General features: G+C 36.8%; 1 protein-coding gene across 2 annotated transcripts in view; it reads right to left on the reverse strand.

Annotated features, from left to right (window-relative positions):
* The window catches only part of SLC9A9 (solute carrier family 9 member A9), a 217,526-nt gene that overhangs the window by 114,385 nt on the left and 85,575 nt on the right, over positions 1 to 17,566 (reverse strand). For both annotated transcript variants that reach the window (XM_068692820.1, XM_068692819.1), the window contains exon 9: positions 7,009 to 7,097. In XM_068692820.1, the coding sequence (XP_068548921.1) occupies positions 7,009 to 7,097 (89 nt within the window). The remainder of the gene's footprint in view (positions 1 to 7,008; positions 7,098 to 17,566) is intronic.

The raw sequence follows: 17,566 nt of genomic DNA on the forward strand, positions 1-17,566 counted from the left end.
TAGAGATGCACACGGAGGTCCAGCTTAGGCAGACACTCCTAAGCGCACAGCTTCCCTTCCCTTCCCTTCCCTTCCCTTCCCTTCCCTTCCCTTCCCTTCCCTTCCCTTCCCTTCCCTTCCCTTCCCTTCCCTTCCCTTCCCTTCCCTTCCCTTCCCTTCCCTTCCCTTCCCTTCCCTTCCCTTCCCTTCCCTTCCCTTCCCTTCCCTTCCCTTCCCTTCCCTTCCCTTCCCTTCCCTTCCCTTCCCTTCCCTTCCCTTCCCTTCCCTTCCCTTCCCTTCCCTTCCCACTTTTCATGTTTGTATAATTTTCCTCTCTCAGAAGGATGAGTGACAGGGATATTTCTATAAGACAGAAAATACCCTGAAGGTAAAGAAATCTAGGGACCCAGTACAATCTTCTGCCATAATTTCAGCATCTGAGTGTTAGCTAAATCTTAGACCAGGGAGCAGAGAGAATATTGCTTTCTTCCTGATCATTTTGAATAGTTGCAAAATGAAGGCTTTTCTATAGGTCCTGTCTCAAAAAAAGCAAAACTCCAAAACAACTCCCCTCCCCGAACCTAGAATCTGGGTGAAATATATAAGAAAATAAGAGTGTTTTTTTTTTTTTTTTTTTTTTTTCCTGTCTAAGGTAACATTTCCAAAGTTTTTAATTTAAGCAAAATTGGCTAAAACAAGGATAAAACTATGTTAATTTATTCCAACAGGAATAATTTTTCCTAAGATAGCATTTAATTTTCTCATTCTTGTTATCATAATTTGGTGCTTCTTCACACTGTACTGACCACGGTAGCTTGGTCACCTGGACTCTTTCCTGAGCAGCACTGGCTGAAGCCCCAGTCTTTATTGCTTTTGAGTCTGGACTTGAATGGGTTCAAAGAAGCTGGAAATTAGCTTTTGTTGTTATTGTTCAGCTGCAGAAAATAAACCATGGGGCAGAAGGAAAAATGTCCATCAGACCTGACTTTTACGCTTGATCTCCACTTAAATGGAAGAAAGTGCTTTATTCATGCAACCTGTTTAATGCTCAATAGGAACTTGCACTTTATTGGCTCCTTTAGGCAAGAATCTCTTTGTTTGAGAGTGCCAGACCTGAGTTTCATCTGTTAGTTAGACAGAATTTCCATTTTACTCTCACAGTATTAACCATCAAGCATGTCATCTTATTTCAGCCGGTACTGTATTTCATTGGTACTGTATATCTGAGAAGCTAATGAAAAAATAGCCTAGTAAGAAATTTTCCTGCGGGTGCAGTGATTGTGGGATGCTGGGTAAACAGCTTCCTCCTGCACGGCACTTAGGCAAGGACTGATTAGAATCTGGTACTGGTGGTAGTCTTGTTTCAAAGATAACTTTATTTTCTTTAAGTCTTTCTCTCTGCCAATCATTTACGTGGAGACACCTGACCTCTCAGTGCCTTAAAGGACATTTCTTTCTAAGCAGAGTTCCTGAACAAATCACAACAGCAGCTGCCCATTAGGCTGTTCATTTGAAAAGGATAAGAAATATGTTTTGTGGTGGTTGTTTCTTTGCTGATTATCAAAGACATTTTGCTATAAGTAGGGTTTTTCTTGGTTTTGAAATGCTCTTGAGTTTTTTAAAAGTCAAGAGACTGGACTGTAAGAGCCATTATATCCTGACATTCTTGTGGCCTTTTTTTCCTTGAAGCATAAACTACCTATAATATAATCTATAAACAATCCAATGTCTGATAACAGAAAATAGTTGGCATTAACCAGAGCTAAATTAATATAGACTGTATGATTTACAAGTATGCATAGCTCTAAATGTTTTACCTCTTAAGGACTCATACAAGTAGCAGGACCATAACCACAGGGCCCATTCATGTCCTGTGTGACTGTGGATGCTTTAAGATAAGGAGCACTAAACCCATTTCGTTTAGTGCTGTTGCTCCCTCTGATTTGAGAGGGCTGCTTCTCCCAAATGCACAATGTGTGTGAGGTGTCACGAGTGAGACCCCTCACAAACAGCAGATTGACACAGTTTTGGCAGTAGTAGCACATAGCCATCTCTACTCAGCTGCTCCCCTTCTCTCATGGGAAGATGAAAACAGAAGCTGCAGTCCTGGCACATGCTTTTAACAATTACAAGCTCAGGAGAAAGCATTCTGGAGCCAAATTTGCAGTAGATTATTTCTTTTCTTAGGAAAAGAAAGCTGATGGAAGAATCCTGTAGAAATCTCCTCTGTATCTAGAGAGAGGAGATTTGTTGTTTAAATTGAGTGTAGGTCTGCTTTTGTGTAACTTGTTTACAGAGATATTTAGGCCAGTAGAAATGCAGTAAAACACCTAGATCACAGTGGTGGTGCTTCATTTGGATATTGGGAGCTAAAAGCTGACTTTAGCTACCTCTTTGCCTTTAGTCCTAGAACATTAATTTCACTAATCAATCTGATGGTATTCAGGAAACATTCCTTTGACTCACTGGCTTTTTTCCCCTGTCTGGTGGGTCTGGACATCACCATTGTGATAATTCACCTTTTAAGTTATATTCTGCTATTCAGATGTGTTCAGATGTGTTCCAATTTGCTTCAGAAGTGAGTCTATAACTATGGATGGAACAGCAAAGTCTAAAGTCTATATCAAGACTATTCAGTGGCATATCAGGGTCCAGTCTCTAAAATGACTTGATTTTGTTTTTGATGAATTAAATATAAATATACAAAAAATAAATATACATACTTGTGACTTTTGTCAGTCTTCTTCAATCAGTATGGTTAATAAGCATTAAATGAAATAATATGCTTATAAACACAACCCTTTTACACCCAACAGCTTTTGGAATACAGCTCAATTTATGATGTAGATATCAAATGATTAATCCCTACCCTGTTTCCTTGATGAAAAATGTATAGCTATGTCATGAGCTAAGCAACTTTTAAAAACTGATTGTATTTTCAAGAGTTTTCCAGAAGATATTAACCACCCCTCTGTAAGGTGGTGACTTTCCGTAATCAGAGATAATCAGATCTGCCTTATTGTGTGGAGATTAAAATTTGAATCAATCAGTATCCATCAATGAGCAAAGATCTAAGATCCCAGCCTGAATTTTCAATCCTTCAGCATAAGTTAATTTGCTCAAGCAGTCCCAGGAGCACTACGTGCTACAGTAAAGTTACTCAGAAGTTATGCAGCACTGATTTCTTTTGTTCTACTTTTACCCTGTTCTCAACCTTGGAGGTGAAGGGCCACTGAAATCTTAACACATCTTGTACATACTGCACTCCCAGCACAGCTGAACAATCAGGCTAGAAGCTTTTCTCTATAAGGTAGGTGTTCCCTAATGGGTTTGCTGTCAGGATCGGGAACAAATGTGAGTAACTGTTTAACTAGTAATGTGGTAAGAGAGCCCCTTACACTTAATTTCAGAAAGCAGCCGTCACAAACTTTTTAGACACAAGTATTTCAGAGGTCACTATGTAAACAACTTTTAGACTGGTGGAGTGACTGGAGACAGGCAGGGCAGTATGTAACATATGCCCTTGCAGGCTGGACATGCTTTGCTGTGCCTTTCAGTATTTCCCTTTCTCTGCTTCCACCAGAGATGTGTTTCAGAATTTCCTTTTCAGAATCTATAGCTTGCTGGAACAGCATTTGGTCTGAAAGCAGAGTTCTCCAAACCCTTGCACACTTACCTGAAGAGAGGTATTGTTCTCTCTTTGTTGTGGTTGTTCCATGAAATTAAAGGAAAATAACTAGATGATATAACTCACAACTATGTTGGATAACATTTAGAGCTGTTAGAGAAAGTTAGAAGCTTCTCTTAGTAAGCCATCAATAGGAAACTGGGCTGGTCTTAGCTTGATATTTGAGTGAAACTGAGGGAGGGCAGAGACAAAAAAATGGTGAGGAATGTCTTCTTTTCATGCAGAAAAGTGCTGTTCATGCATCCCTTTCTAGAGCTGATGTATAGAGATAGAGTCTGCTCACTTTCAACAAGCCAGTGATTTCTCTTTATCTAGCAACATCCTGCCCAGCCGCTGACTTACTTGTAGCTGAGCAAATCAACCAAATACAACTGTACATCTGAAGAACCTAATTCAAAATATGGTCTATAAAGTCCCAAGATTTAGAAGCAGCTGTTGTTTGCCTGCAGCATAATATGAAGTTATACTTGCAGCTGTAAATAATTCTAGTGAAAGCTGCACAGAATCAAATATCTTTTGATAAGGTCCTAGCAGTTTCATCTTCTCCTTCACTGAAGATATACTAGATAAATTAAACTTTATATGTAGCCAACTCAGGAACATGCTGTTTGACCAAATCTTGTTGCCATGGAAGGCAATGTCAATTTTAATGTTAAAATCACTGTGACCATAATCAGGTCAATGATGATGATTTAAAAATACTGCCGTAAAGCATCATTCACATTAAAAACAAGCTATAAAAACACACAGAATTTGTCCGAATACTTAGTGAGACTTGGGGCTTTTGTATAAATGAAAACTCTCTCAAAGTCTGCATTTTCACTTAATCTTTGTCACCTTTTCTTATGACAGTGTTAAAATAATCCATTGTTTGTGACACAATTTATGTTACCTTGTAGTTTCAGAGTCTGTAAGTTTCAGATCCTTAAAATGTAATACATGTACTTCTCTTTTATGGAATGTTAATCAGTGATTGACTAGATAACAAAGGATACATAGGGACTAATAATTATATGGCATCTTTCAGCAGCCATTCCTAAAAGAGGTTCTTAAATGTAAATTTAAGGTTTTAAATAGGCTTTAATTTTATATCAACATCTGAAGAAAATCATACCAGTCTCTTTTTATTTATGTGTTCTTTTAGACCAAATGATGAGGTATTATGAGAAACGTAGGACTCAGCAATATGGCCAGAAACACCACCACTCTCATTGCATACCAAATTTTACCATCAAGATATGAAATGTTAACAGCCAGTAGAAAATGTAAAGATGATTATGCAAAACAAAAGAGAAAAAGCTAGACAACTAACACAATTTCACAGTCTGATTTACAGTTTTAACTCTGATTTCCATATTCTTCATTAGTTTTAGCTTCAGCCTTAACTCACTGTCTTGTCAGTGTGCATTACAGCTCACCAATCCTTATTGAAAGGCCTGTCATATTGTAACAAAAGAGACAGAATGCCCTGCAATAATTCTATAAATGAACTGAAAAGCCTGTGATTTTGGCCAGTAATGAGCAATAAAAATGATTTAAATTGGGAGCAAGGCCATCTGTCTGAGCAACAATGTCCATTTGTAATGCACTAAAGTCATACATGATTGTGACAATGCTGAGTGTGTGGCTTAGTAAATTTTCTTCAAGGTAATTCTCGGGGGAGAGAAAGAAAATGACAGTGCAGATCTCACTGAAACAGCTACATATGAAAGAGATTCATATGGATTAGAAAATAAATTAGAAGAATACAGAGGAATTTGACAACAATTTTTGAACTGTAATATTGTAAGGGAGGCTGAGGATTAAGAGCTTATGGGGGAAGAGAAAAACAGAATAGAAAGGGTGCATAAAACTCACAGGTTCTTAGAGAAACACATATTTTTTATTTTTTTTTTCTGTGTGCTCAAGTGTAGATTCAGTTTATTTTCACTGTTTTGTTTTGAACTGCTGAATGTGACGGAATAAAAGCATGAACATGAACAAAACCATTATGCGTTTAAACTAAATATTAGTTAATTCCGTTGTTGAAAATTTTCATATGTAATTGGAACTTCCTTGCCCTCTATCTCTTTCTGGCTATGTATCACTAAATCATGCAGATGAATCTCTGACAAAGACTTGTAATCAAATTTCAACAATTATACGCAAGGGCAGTAATAGCACATACATGTAGAATTCAGTATTTCTGCAAAATAAAAACAATTCTGTAGTAGATATAAATGCTATTGTCTAAAATACAGTCACCAAGGAAAGTTACTGTCTTCTGCTGGAATATTTTCTCAAAGTATCAACAGCTTCTGCAGGTATGAAGAAATGCATTTGAGTTCACCAGCTAACCTTTCATTCTGGAAGTACCAACCAGAAACTTTTTCTGATTTAAAATCTGTGAGAGTCTGACAGTTAAACTAATACTGTGACCAGTATTTTTTTTTTCTATCAAAATGTTTTTTATAGAATATTGGATTTTTGATTAAATTGAGATGTGCAAGAAGAGATGAAATTTTCTGCATAAAATTTCTAATGCTTACAACAGAGGAACTGCTGAGAAGGGTACCAGATTGCATCATGAAAATTGTAGCCCTGGAGCATAAGTTTCTGTTTTGTTCTAAGATATAGATTTTCTATAGCCTGGGGTTCTTGGGACATACAAGTCAATATTAAAAGGGAAGAAAGCAGCATTTAAATGACTTGTCTCAGGAGCTAGGTAGTGACAAGGTAGTCTAATATTATTCCTTGTGCTGGAAAATATTTTCAACATTGCAATGCAAGATCTCCTGTACTGAGAACAGCCCCAAGTTTTTCAAAATAATTACAATTATATTACTCACCTGTTTGGACTAAAAGCAGCTCATGTAATTTCTCATCTCTAAACTTTAAATAACAAAGTGGAAATTTTCACAATCACTATAATTATATCAGATTTTTAATGAGATAGAAATAAAATGATGTCATTGCTCAAGTGTGGGGGCTGGACAGTCTGGACTGTTTCTACAGTCCCCTTCTAAAAGTCCATATGGATCTACTTTCTCAGACCACTTCTTTCCTGTTTACCAGAGCTCTCGGATTTCTTTAACCTTGCAGCATTTTTGTATGGAAACTGGTGTAAACTATTATCTACTTACTCTTTATCTCCATGATTGACATTTTGGGTCTCTTGGGAAGAATATATTTTTTGTTTGGCCAGAGAATCGTTACTGTTTTCCTGGCAAAATCTCATCTTCCCCCTAATGAAGTCATGGGACTTTTCATTTGCATTAATGGAATTCCATCCAGCTATGTTCTGTCAGTATGTCTGTCTATTCCTTGTACCAGTTATAAAGTCAGTTATTTCCATGCCCTACCTGTTTAGTTCTCATCCTGGAATCTGATGACAGATTGTTGTAGGTATAATGGGCCTGCGTGACTCCACAGAAAAGGACTGCAACAATACCTGAAATTCAAAGAAAAGACAGTTAGCTGCTTCTATTTTCTTTCCTAGGTCTTTCAAAGGGCTGCATAAAAAAGCTAATTAGACTGTTAAAAGCGTTTGATAACAAAAGAATGGTAAGATATGTTTCATAAGAGAATCTTTCAAATAAACTAGAAGTTTTTATTTGCTAAAAACCATAAAGGTCTTGAATCTTCTAGCTGGCATCATGCATTCATAGCATTTCCACTGCTGTGCCTTTGGCCCGGGAGCATAGTAAAATTTGTTTGAATTGATATGTGCTAACATCTGACCATAACCTGACAATTAGACAGGACTAAAATAATCGTAATATGAAGGACTTCAGACTATATGAAAATCTTGGCAGAGACTGAATAGGAAAGGAAAAAAATAATTTCTCAGTTTTAAATACTTTCTCCCCAGACCTGACCCTGCCTCTAACTCACTAGAATCATTGAGTAACATCACTGCAATGCCATATTGTAATTAGAGTAGCTGATATGATTGTAACTGCAATTTCCTGTCAGCACTGGGCATGGACCAAGCAGAATGAACTCACACAGAAAGAAAATAGAAAATTAAATAAAAGTGTCCACCAGTGATGATATGCAAATGCTCATGGAGGAAGAAGGCTGTGTTTTTCTTAAACTCGGGGCGTGTTTACATTGATAGTTACTTAGACAACAGCTCAGGGCTTGTTCATGTCCATTCCAGTCATAATTTCCCTGAAAACCTCTACCCAAATTTCCTGAAGCATGAAGAGCAAGCAAGTTCTTCTTGGTTTCTAGACACACACCTCCTCAGCATCTACTGGTTCTGTACAAAGCCAGCTTGCAGTGTGGTCACAGTATGCCTGTGATCTCCAGGGCTCACGGACAGGCCATTCATCCCATAGTGCTTTAGTACTTCTGCCTTTCAGCCCTTCCACTTGCTACCTCCTGTCTAAGATGTACAACAAGCCCTAATTTGCATTACAGTTCTGATTCCTCCCGGACTGCTCTGCCACTTGTTAGGTAATTTTTAGTTCATAGGCTAAAATAGTGTCCTGAAATAACACTAGCAACTCCTGGAAAACTCACTGAGACATCAAAGCAAGCACAAATAAGCCAGCCCAGGGTTGGGCAATATTCGTCATTGTGATGTGACTGTGTTAACAGCTTTCTAGGCTTTCATTGGGTTAAACTATCATGAACTGAATCATATACATCAATTCTACTGGAAGCTTCTCAGAATTGGGAAAATAATCAGTTCTGTGCCTTCAGGCCTGGACTTGAAACTGGGAAAGGCTTCTCTCAGCTTCTCCAGGATGGTGACTCTCCTGAATTTATGAAGACCAGCCAGAAGGAGCTCAGTAAGGGGGACAGAAGAAGCAGGCCAAGCTTAACACAGTCATAGGGGATGAAGGGTGGTAATGTTCTGAACAAGCATCATGTGAAGGTGTTGGTGACTTGACAAGTCCTGTAACAATATTATCCAAACCTCCAAATGTTTGAATTCTAGCAAAAGGGCCTTTGTGGCTCTCTGGGTGAAATCTCCTCCTCCCCTAAAGCAAATAGAGATAAAGAAACATGAAAAAGTAAAAATTTAGATAATGCTAAAACTATTTCACTTGTGGCAGTATGCATGCAGGGGAAAAGCACACCGACACATGCCACTTTGCTGTTACTACCTTATCACATCTTTCTCAAGTTTCTGACTCTATTTGGATTGCTAACCATGGAAGTGCTGTCCAACAAGATCCAACTGTCTTTATTTGCAAGCCTCTCTTGTTTCTGGGAAAAACTGAGGCCTGGCATTAATATGCCATTGATTGAAATAAAAGTATGGAGGAACAAAACACTGATATATATTTATCACAAGGAATAAGTGAAAAAAATGAGAAAGCAATTTTTTTATTATTATTATTTTTTATTTTTCTCTCACACAAAGCAGCATGGACATTTTCTTTGCTTCTGGGTTCTCTTTCTATTTATTTACTGGTAATTTTCCCACAGAACACAGGCTCTGCAGCCAATACATATTCCACTGAGCTTTAACTGCTGTCTTTGTTTTATAATATTAATTTTCTTGTGCCTGTTTTGATCATAGAATCATTGAATGGATCGGGTTGGAAGGGACTTTAAAGACCATCTAGTTCAACTCCCCCTCCCATGAGCAGGGATGCCAGGGTCTCATCCAACCTGGTCTTAAACTCCGGGGACAGGGCATCCACAATATATATTGATATATATATTTTTTCCAACTGCACTAAGGCTTTTCTTTGCAGTAAATAATATAGGTAGTGGTGAGATTGTCACCAAATATGTTCCAGGAAGTTCATGATTTTATTGAGGCATAATTGTTCTTCTAAATATGTCTTTTTTCTTGGTAACTGTATTTTATTGTGAAGAAGTAATCTGGAGAGTTTATCATTTCTCAAGGCATTAAAACATACAATGGGATGCTCAAACAATGAAATCTGAGTTAAAAAAACATACCTAATCAGTAATGTTGCTAAGTGTCACTAGCTCCAGGCTCAGTAATCGGAATGGAGATTAGAGTTTGTGATTTACTTTTTTTCTACATGAATCATCATCAAGCCAAGTCTTACATTTTTAAATTGACTAGTAAATTCAACTATGATTATACAATGCTTTTTGACTGCTAAGAAACTGTTAATTATTGGTAGCAAGAGAACTGAGTGACATAAGGAATAAAATGGCCTAAATCTGATTTTACAATAGGAATAAATGATCTGAACCATGTAATTATGCAAGTGTAGAAACCAGAAACCCTGTTTCCCAGGGAATGAAGTGGAATATTTCAATCACTTCAAATGGAGGCTTAATATGTACCAGCCGTGTCTTTTGCAATGAATGCTTCATTAAAAAGCTTGCAGAAAATTGTAATGCATTTCCTTAAAAATGATTACTTAAGACTAATAACCAATTACATGCTAATGCAACTACTTAAGAAAAAGGAGAGCATCACCTAAACAGGCAAATATGAAACTTTTTAGTTAGAAGGAAAAAATGGGATGAAGTATGGATTTCTTTCTAAGACCATTAAAGCTGAATTTTGTCATTAGCTGGGTTGCAAAATACAATATGGCATATCAATTAGGTTGTTAATTTTTTTTTTTTTTTTTTTTTTTTTTTTTTTCAGAGAGAAATAGATAAGAATAAACATGATAATTCTGGAACTGTAAACAGAACATATTTATTAGGTGCAGTGAGGCTTATGAAGTGAGACAGTCCCTTTTACCAGTCTTTAGCAATCAAAGCTGTAATTTCAGGGTGCTGGAGATTGGTTTACTTTTTCAGTATTGTTTCATTGTTTCAGTTTTTAAGTGGCAAAGTTAGCTATTGCTGAGAGACTTAGTACTACAATTGCTGAACACAATGTGAACAGGAAAAGTTTAGAGATTAAATAGGTAATCAGCTGTTGAGTGCAATATAGCTGCTTGTATCTCTATATATAAAGTTACTGAAAATTTTCACTTGATATAAGAATGAGAAACTTAACAATAAAATGTTGATAGGCACTAGTGAAGTTTCAGCTGAAGCTTAATCTTTTTGAAAAGGTTTCATTAGGCATAAAAGCCTACCGCTTCACTTGATTTTTTGTTCCCTATGTAACAGTGAAATAACTTGTTAGCTGTTAATGTAATTAGAGAACTTACTGTTGGTTTTGCTGAATACTTGTTGAAATCCTTGATAGGATAAAAGCTAGATATTATAGGAAGGACAAAGGAGTAACTTATATCTTTAAAAGTATTTTGCTGATACTGTGAACATTAACATGACACTATAAAAACTAATACATATAGACTAATCTTAAAATAATTTCTATATTGTGAGCAAAAGAGGATAAACATCCTTCTTCAATCATTTCACAAATAGGCAAAAGGATATATATCTTCATTTTCCAATATCTTCTGCTGAAATGGGAAAAAAACCTGTACTTTGTCAGAGAAGGGCAGCATGTCTAGTGGGTGTTTTTAATGAAAACCAAACTGACTGGCTACAATTTAAACTTCAGAATTTGCTAATCCAAGAGAAAAAACTTAGATTGTGTCTCCATTTGTCAGGTCTTTTAATGGTAAAAGTAAGAATTTAGAAAAAAAATACAAATAAAACAACACTCTAACTTCTGGGGAAACAAAGGAATAAATTACTGGATGAAACATAGAACTTCTTTCTAAAAGGCAGACTGACTTGATTTCACCCCAACTTTGAAGCAAACCAGAACTTCAGGGATGTAGGGATGCCCAATGTGTTGCACATGCCACAGTACAACAGATGAATCTTGCATTAAAGGGTGAAATGTTGGAAAAGAGGACAGAGAGAACTGGGAAATAGTGAACTTATTTAAATCAAACAACATGGAATATTGTCATAATGAAATAGAATTCATGGAATTATGTCAGAATATCTCCACAGAGCCCACTGGGCATATCCCAGTTGTCCTGGTTTCAGTTAGGATAGAGTTAATTTTCCTCCTAGTAGCTGGTAGGGTGCTATGTTTTGGCTTAGGATGAGAAAAGTGCTGATAACACCCTGATGTCTTAACTGTTGCACAGCAGTGCTTATACTAAGCCAAGGACATTTCAGCTTCTCGCTCTGTTCTGCCAGCAGGTAGGCTAGGGGTGCAGCAGGAGCTGGGAGGGGACAAACCCAGGACAGCTGACCCAAACTGCCCAAAGGGGTATTCCATACCATCTGACGTCATGCTAAACAATATATAGGGGTGGCTAGTCGGGGTGGGAGGGCTGGCTGCTTGGGGTTAGGCTGGGCATTGGTCAGCAGGTGGTGAGCAATTGCATTGTGCATCGCTTCTTTTGCACACATTATTATTAGTATGACTTATTATAATTAATATATAACATAATTATTATATAATTATTATCTAATATAATTAATAATAATTATATAATATAATTAATAATGATGATGATGGTTATTATTATTATTATCTTGTCTTAATAAACTGTCTTCTTCATCAAAGTAATAATGCTATAAACCCAATAGCAACATCAACCCTATTCAGTCTGTTTTCACCATGGATAAGAAGTATGGCTAATCATCTTCTTAAACCTACACCAATGCAGAACCAGAGTTGGTGCTTTGCTCATGGAACTTACATCTTTGTAATTCTTAGGTTGATTTTATATTGGAGTGACAGAAAACAACAAAAGAAAGAGCTGAGAGAAATTTTTAGGTCCTCATTTGAGAAATCAGCTTTGATACTGCCCCTGTGTACTTCAAGTGAGACCTGAACTTCAACGTGGTGAGACATGCCAGGTTTTATCCTAGACATGCTAGGAGTGTTTTTTCAGTTTATCCTAACACTATTGACTAGCAATAATACCGCAAATTAACATGGATACTTACCCTCAGCTAAGACTTACTAGTCTGATTTTATGCAACTGATCATCAGTCTCAGCCTCATGCTATGCTAGAATAGGTACTTCAAAAACAAATGTCTTTCTTCTCTTCACTTACTGTTTTAAAAGGGTGTACCTACAGCAGCACCATGTTAGCCAGACCAAAGCAGAGCCTGAAGTATGTCCGTAGTCTGGTCAAGTGACCCTGTTGCAAGGGTGAATGGTTTAACTAGAACTGCACAGAGTATTGGGTTTACCATTTATTTCAGCCAAGGATGTCTAGAACATCCTTGGAAATACAGGATTCATTTGTGACATTCTCTGTCTTAGAATACCACAAAGATCATCCAGGGCCATCTCTGATTTCCTGCAGACAAGTAATGGGATAGTAATTAGTAATAACAAACTTTTCGTGTTGTCATCTGTCTCTGCACTATGATGCAAATGCCATCTTCCTAAACATGAAGAGCCTGCTAATTAGGCCCAAATTTCATATTTTCCTCCTAGGAGTGGCAAAACTTTAGCGAGGTGGGGGTTGGCCTGTTCTCCCACGTGCCTGGTGACAGAACAAAGGGGAATGGGCTTAAGTTGCGCCAGGGGAGTTTTAGGTTAAGATGTTAGGAATAACTTCTTTACCGAAAGGGTTGTTAGACACTGGAACAGGCTGCCCAGGGAAGTGGTGGAGTCACCATCCCTGGAAGTCTTTAAAAGACGTTTAGATGTAGAGCTTAGGGATATGGTGTAGTGGGGACTGTTAGCGTTAGGTCAGAGGTTGGACTCGATGATCTTGAGGTCTCTTCCAACCTAGAAATTCTGTGTGATTCTGTGTGAACTGTAGCTTGAGAGAACTGAAATTTCTTGCCTTTTGACCTAGAAGCCAAGCTATGCCCTCTCCCATGTTACTGCATGGAGTTTACCTAGTTATGTGTATGACACAACATGACACATTACATATGAATAAGGAAAGAAAACCACAAAGTTGAGAATTTAAAGCCCGGAATAATGTCCTTTCATGGAATAATGTCAGGCCAGTGAACTAAAGGGAGTCAGGTACCAGACTGCACTGTGCTTACACTCAACTGCAGAGAGATGACTGATCCTAGACAAATCACAGATTGGAACAAACAGATGGAAGCAGTGAACAGCTACAAGGATGAATTTACTTTGTCAGCAGTATTAAAGGAACTGGGAGTTGGTGCATTTGTTCTTGCTATGTCCCAAATACAATGGGTAGCACAAAACTGCCCTAGTGGTAGACCAGATATTTGGAGTACTCTTTGGACTAGTCTTAGGTACATCAGTCATAAATAATTTGCTTATTTATTTTTGGAGAAAATCCTTAGTCACTGGGTAGACTGTGCTCCTGTATGAGGCCCAAAATAAGAAAGCACATGTCAGATATATCATGAAATGTTCAGAAAAGAATTGCTGGGGACGAATAAGCCGCAATAATTTGTTATCACAAACTATTGAATTCATAATGACTAGAGAACAATAATTTTGGATTGAGTTCTGAAAACCAGTCAGGGAACAAAGATGATCTCCTGCCAGATTTTTTCCTTCAAGACTTGTCTTTCCTAGTTTCATAGCACAGGTCTCTGGCATTTAAATCAGAGGCTGAAAAGGTTTGAAGAAACCCTTCTTTTAGGATCTACATAATTTATTCAGCATCTCTTACACCTGCTCGGGAGACATTTTTCACTAGGAAAGTAGAGTAGTAGGCCATAATTTTGATGCTTTTGCACTGATAAATTACTTTGAAGTATGCATGAAATGGATACATACATATATTTGAATGATATATCAACCTCTGTTTGAATATCTACTTAGTTCAAACACCTGCAAATACAGAGGGCCTAGCTGAGGTGACTGTAACATACCCATGTATTTCATGGAATCTTTCACAGACTAACTACTGAGTGATCACTTAAAAATTAGCAAATTTTGTCAAGTAGAAAGCAAGAGAATAAGAAATTAATGCATAAGAAATTAATTGCATAATTAATGCAAGATGTACTTCCCTAACTTGTTTTGACAAATATTTTTTTTTTTTAATGATTTTTTTTCACAGCTTTTTAGTAAGTACTATGTAATGAAGTTTGGAAATGAAAGCGGCTTTATTAATACCGACCTTACTATAGTAGTCTGCTATTACAACTTAGCAGTCAGGAATGATACACTTCAGGGCAAATCAGAAAACACACAAATTAGATTCTACTGTGTAAGAATCAATTTATGCATACGTTATAGCTTGATGATATAGCTATAAGATTAATAATGATTATATAAATTTATGAACTTTAGTTATCTGTTTAACAATAACATTGTAGTCATCCCAGATTTGCATTTTGTTTTGCTGGTTTGATTGTATCCATTTTTCAACCAGGGTCAGATCCACATATTATGTGTTATATATCATGGGGTATCTTGAGGAAGAGGAATAAATTTTGTATAAAATATTGCCCTGTACCGCTGCCCTTTCACATTAAAAAAATTAAATCCACAATTGTAACAGTGAGATCTACTACCCACTATGCCTACACAAAACACAGTATAGTCCATTGTTTATAAATTATGACATACTTCTGTATTAGACTTGAAAAGGTGCATAGTGATTGAAGAGATCATCCAGAAAGCATTATAAGAATAAAATTAATTTGAGATTACATTACGTAGTAGCTGCAGGAAAATACTGATGTCTGTGTTAATCTTTTGAAGTTTGTTCAGAAGGAATGAGTAGAGCAAACACAATATGCAAGGAAAATGCATATGAATATAGGCGTAAATGAAGTACAATGGATTGAGTGAATTTTTGAAGTGAGTCTGCTGAAGTCAAAGATTTTAACCTAGGAATTCAGTTTATTGAATGGGGTAGTGTAACACAGCCAGTCCATAGTTATGATGTTCTCAATGATTGCTGTTGAGGTCAGGCACACTTGACTGTAGAACCAGATGGTGTATGCATTAAGTAAAGTAAAGAGCAAAACAAGTAGTCTGGAAAAGACGGGAAAAGATACTATATGGAGTACAAGCTCAGTGTGTTCTGAACAACAAGTTTCTCCCCTTCTCCAAGAGCCACCTCTGAAATCTATACCTCCAACAGAACCTAATTCAGCTGAAAATTTTTTATCCTAGAAGTTTAAAATCACACTATCAATGGAGGAGATTTAGAGCTATTTCAGATCAGACTGAGAGAATATTAAATCAAAACTGGTTAAACCAAACAACTAAAAATATCCACTCTAAACTGTGATGTTAACACAGTATTAATGATGTCAATATATTTAGAAAACATTGCTCTGAGCTTATGAAGCTACAACAAAGGCTCCATGATTTTTTTTTCACTCTAACAGCTTCTGACAAAAGCCTTTCACAGAAACTAAACAAAAAAGACCTAATTGATAAAACTCTCAAGATTAAACTTTGCCTCTTTACAACAGTGTAATTAAGCATTTTCCAGCTGAAACTCAGAACACATCCCTGAAAAAAGGCTAGTGACAGATATAAATGGTCTTGCATGTTTTCCTTGCAATTTCTGTATTGGCAGAGCAAATCTCTTTTATAAGCCTATACCAATTCCTTTATTTATATGAAATAGCTAAATTTCCCTATGACGTTCTATTTTTCCCATTAATTGAATCTTGACTTTCATTCCACTCTTTCTCTGGCTCTTCCTCTGTCCATTTAAAATCCCTTGCCAAGGCTAGCATAAAAGCCATTGGTGGGATTCAGTAAGTCTTTCATTTCGGATATTTTATATGTTGCAAAAGTAAAGAAAAATGGGACACTCTTCAGAGTGACTACCAGGAGAGACTGTACTGTCTGTTGTCTCATTTGCAGTACGCAAAAAAGGCATATGACAATTATTTTTTGCTGCCTGTGCCCAAGAAATGGAAATTACCTTTGGTGCAGCACCTGGGACTTTAAAAGATACTGGTATTTCCCTTACAAATCCACTTTTTGGGTATAATGTTTAACTTAGAGATTATGCGCTTGGTCCTTGATGTAACATAGTATCCTTGTTCTCAGCTTGGAATGTATTTTAAAACAGTTTTCCTTAGGAAGTCAGTGATTTAGAAAATCATTATCTTCATTTGATATGACTATGAAAACACTTCTTTGGTGTTTTTTTTTCTTTTTTTTTGTAATGGCATCACATTTTAAAGAACCATTAAGCAAAAAGAAACAAAGAAACAAAATGGACAGATTTTCTCCAAGCGATAGAATACAACACTTTTGTTCAGTTCATGTGCCCCTCTTTGTAGCTTGAAGATTTTGTCAGGAATCAGGACACATAATTATGTTTAATAAGGTGAAGGTGTCAGAAGATGCAGGTGTTAATACTAACTCAAAAATCATTTTAATTGTATATTAATACTAAAAAAGTAACATGCTGGCTCCATAGAAGTCAGTGGAAATATCTCTTAACTTCAGAAGCTTTGAACATTTTGCAAACAAAACATGGGCTGCATTAACACTCCATTATTCCCTGACTTTTCATGCCAATAATTAGAGGTGACAGCATCAAGAACATTAAAATGATGAAGCTATTATGAAATTTGTTCTTTCAAATCACTCTACACAATAGATTGTTACCTGGGTAAACTATACAAATTTAGAATTTAGAACAATCAGAACATATGTGTCTTTTTGCTTTTCACTGGGACCTGAATGTACCCCTGTCCAGTTGCAAAAGGTGTTTACATAGGCACAGTGAACAAGATGATTTATTTTTCAGATAAATCCAGAGGTGGCTCCACCTCACTGGCAAAGGTGAGGATGACCCTGTCCTCCATCTTAGTATTGAGGGTGGGGAAACAGGAGGAGGGACCAGGACAAGAAATGTAGGAAGAGGAGCTCGCTGGCCATGACAGTCACACAGCACTGTATATTTTGTTCCTCATGCTTACTGTTATATATTGCTGTATAGGTGAGCAATAAATTGTGGGATTAATAGTGGGACAAAGAGTACTGGGAAAATGTAGGTGGGAAGAAGACTGGGGAATTTAACTTCCTTTAATAAGTCTTTGGAAGAACCATTCAATGTCCCTACAGATCTGTTTTTAGAGATGAAACAACCTCCAGTGCAGCAACTGGCTTTTAGAAG

This window comes from Anas acuta, chromosome 9 (assembly GCF_963932015.1).
Source record: "Anas acuta chromosome 9, bAnaAcu1.1, whole genome shotgun sequence".
NCBI classification, from domain to species: domain Eukaryota; kingdom Metazoa; phylum Chordata; class Aves; order Anseriformes; family Anatidae; genus Anas; species Anas acuta.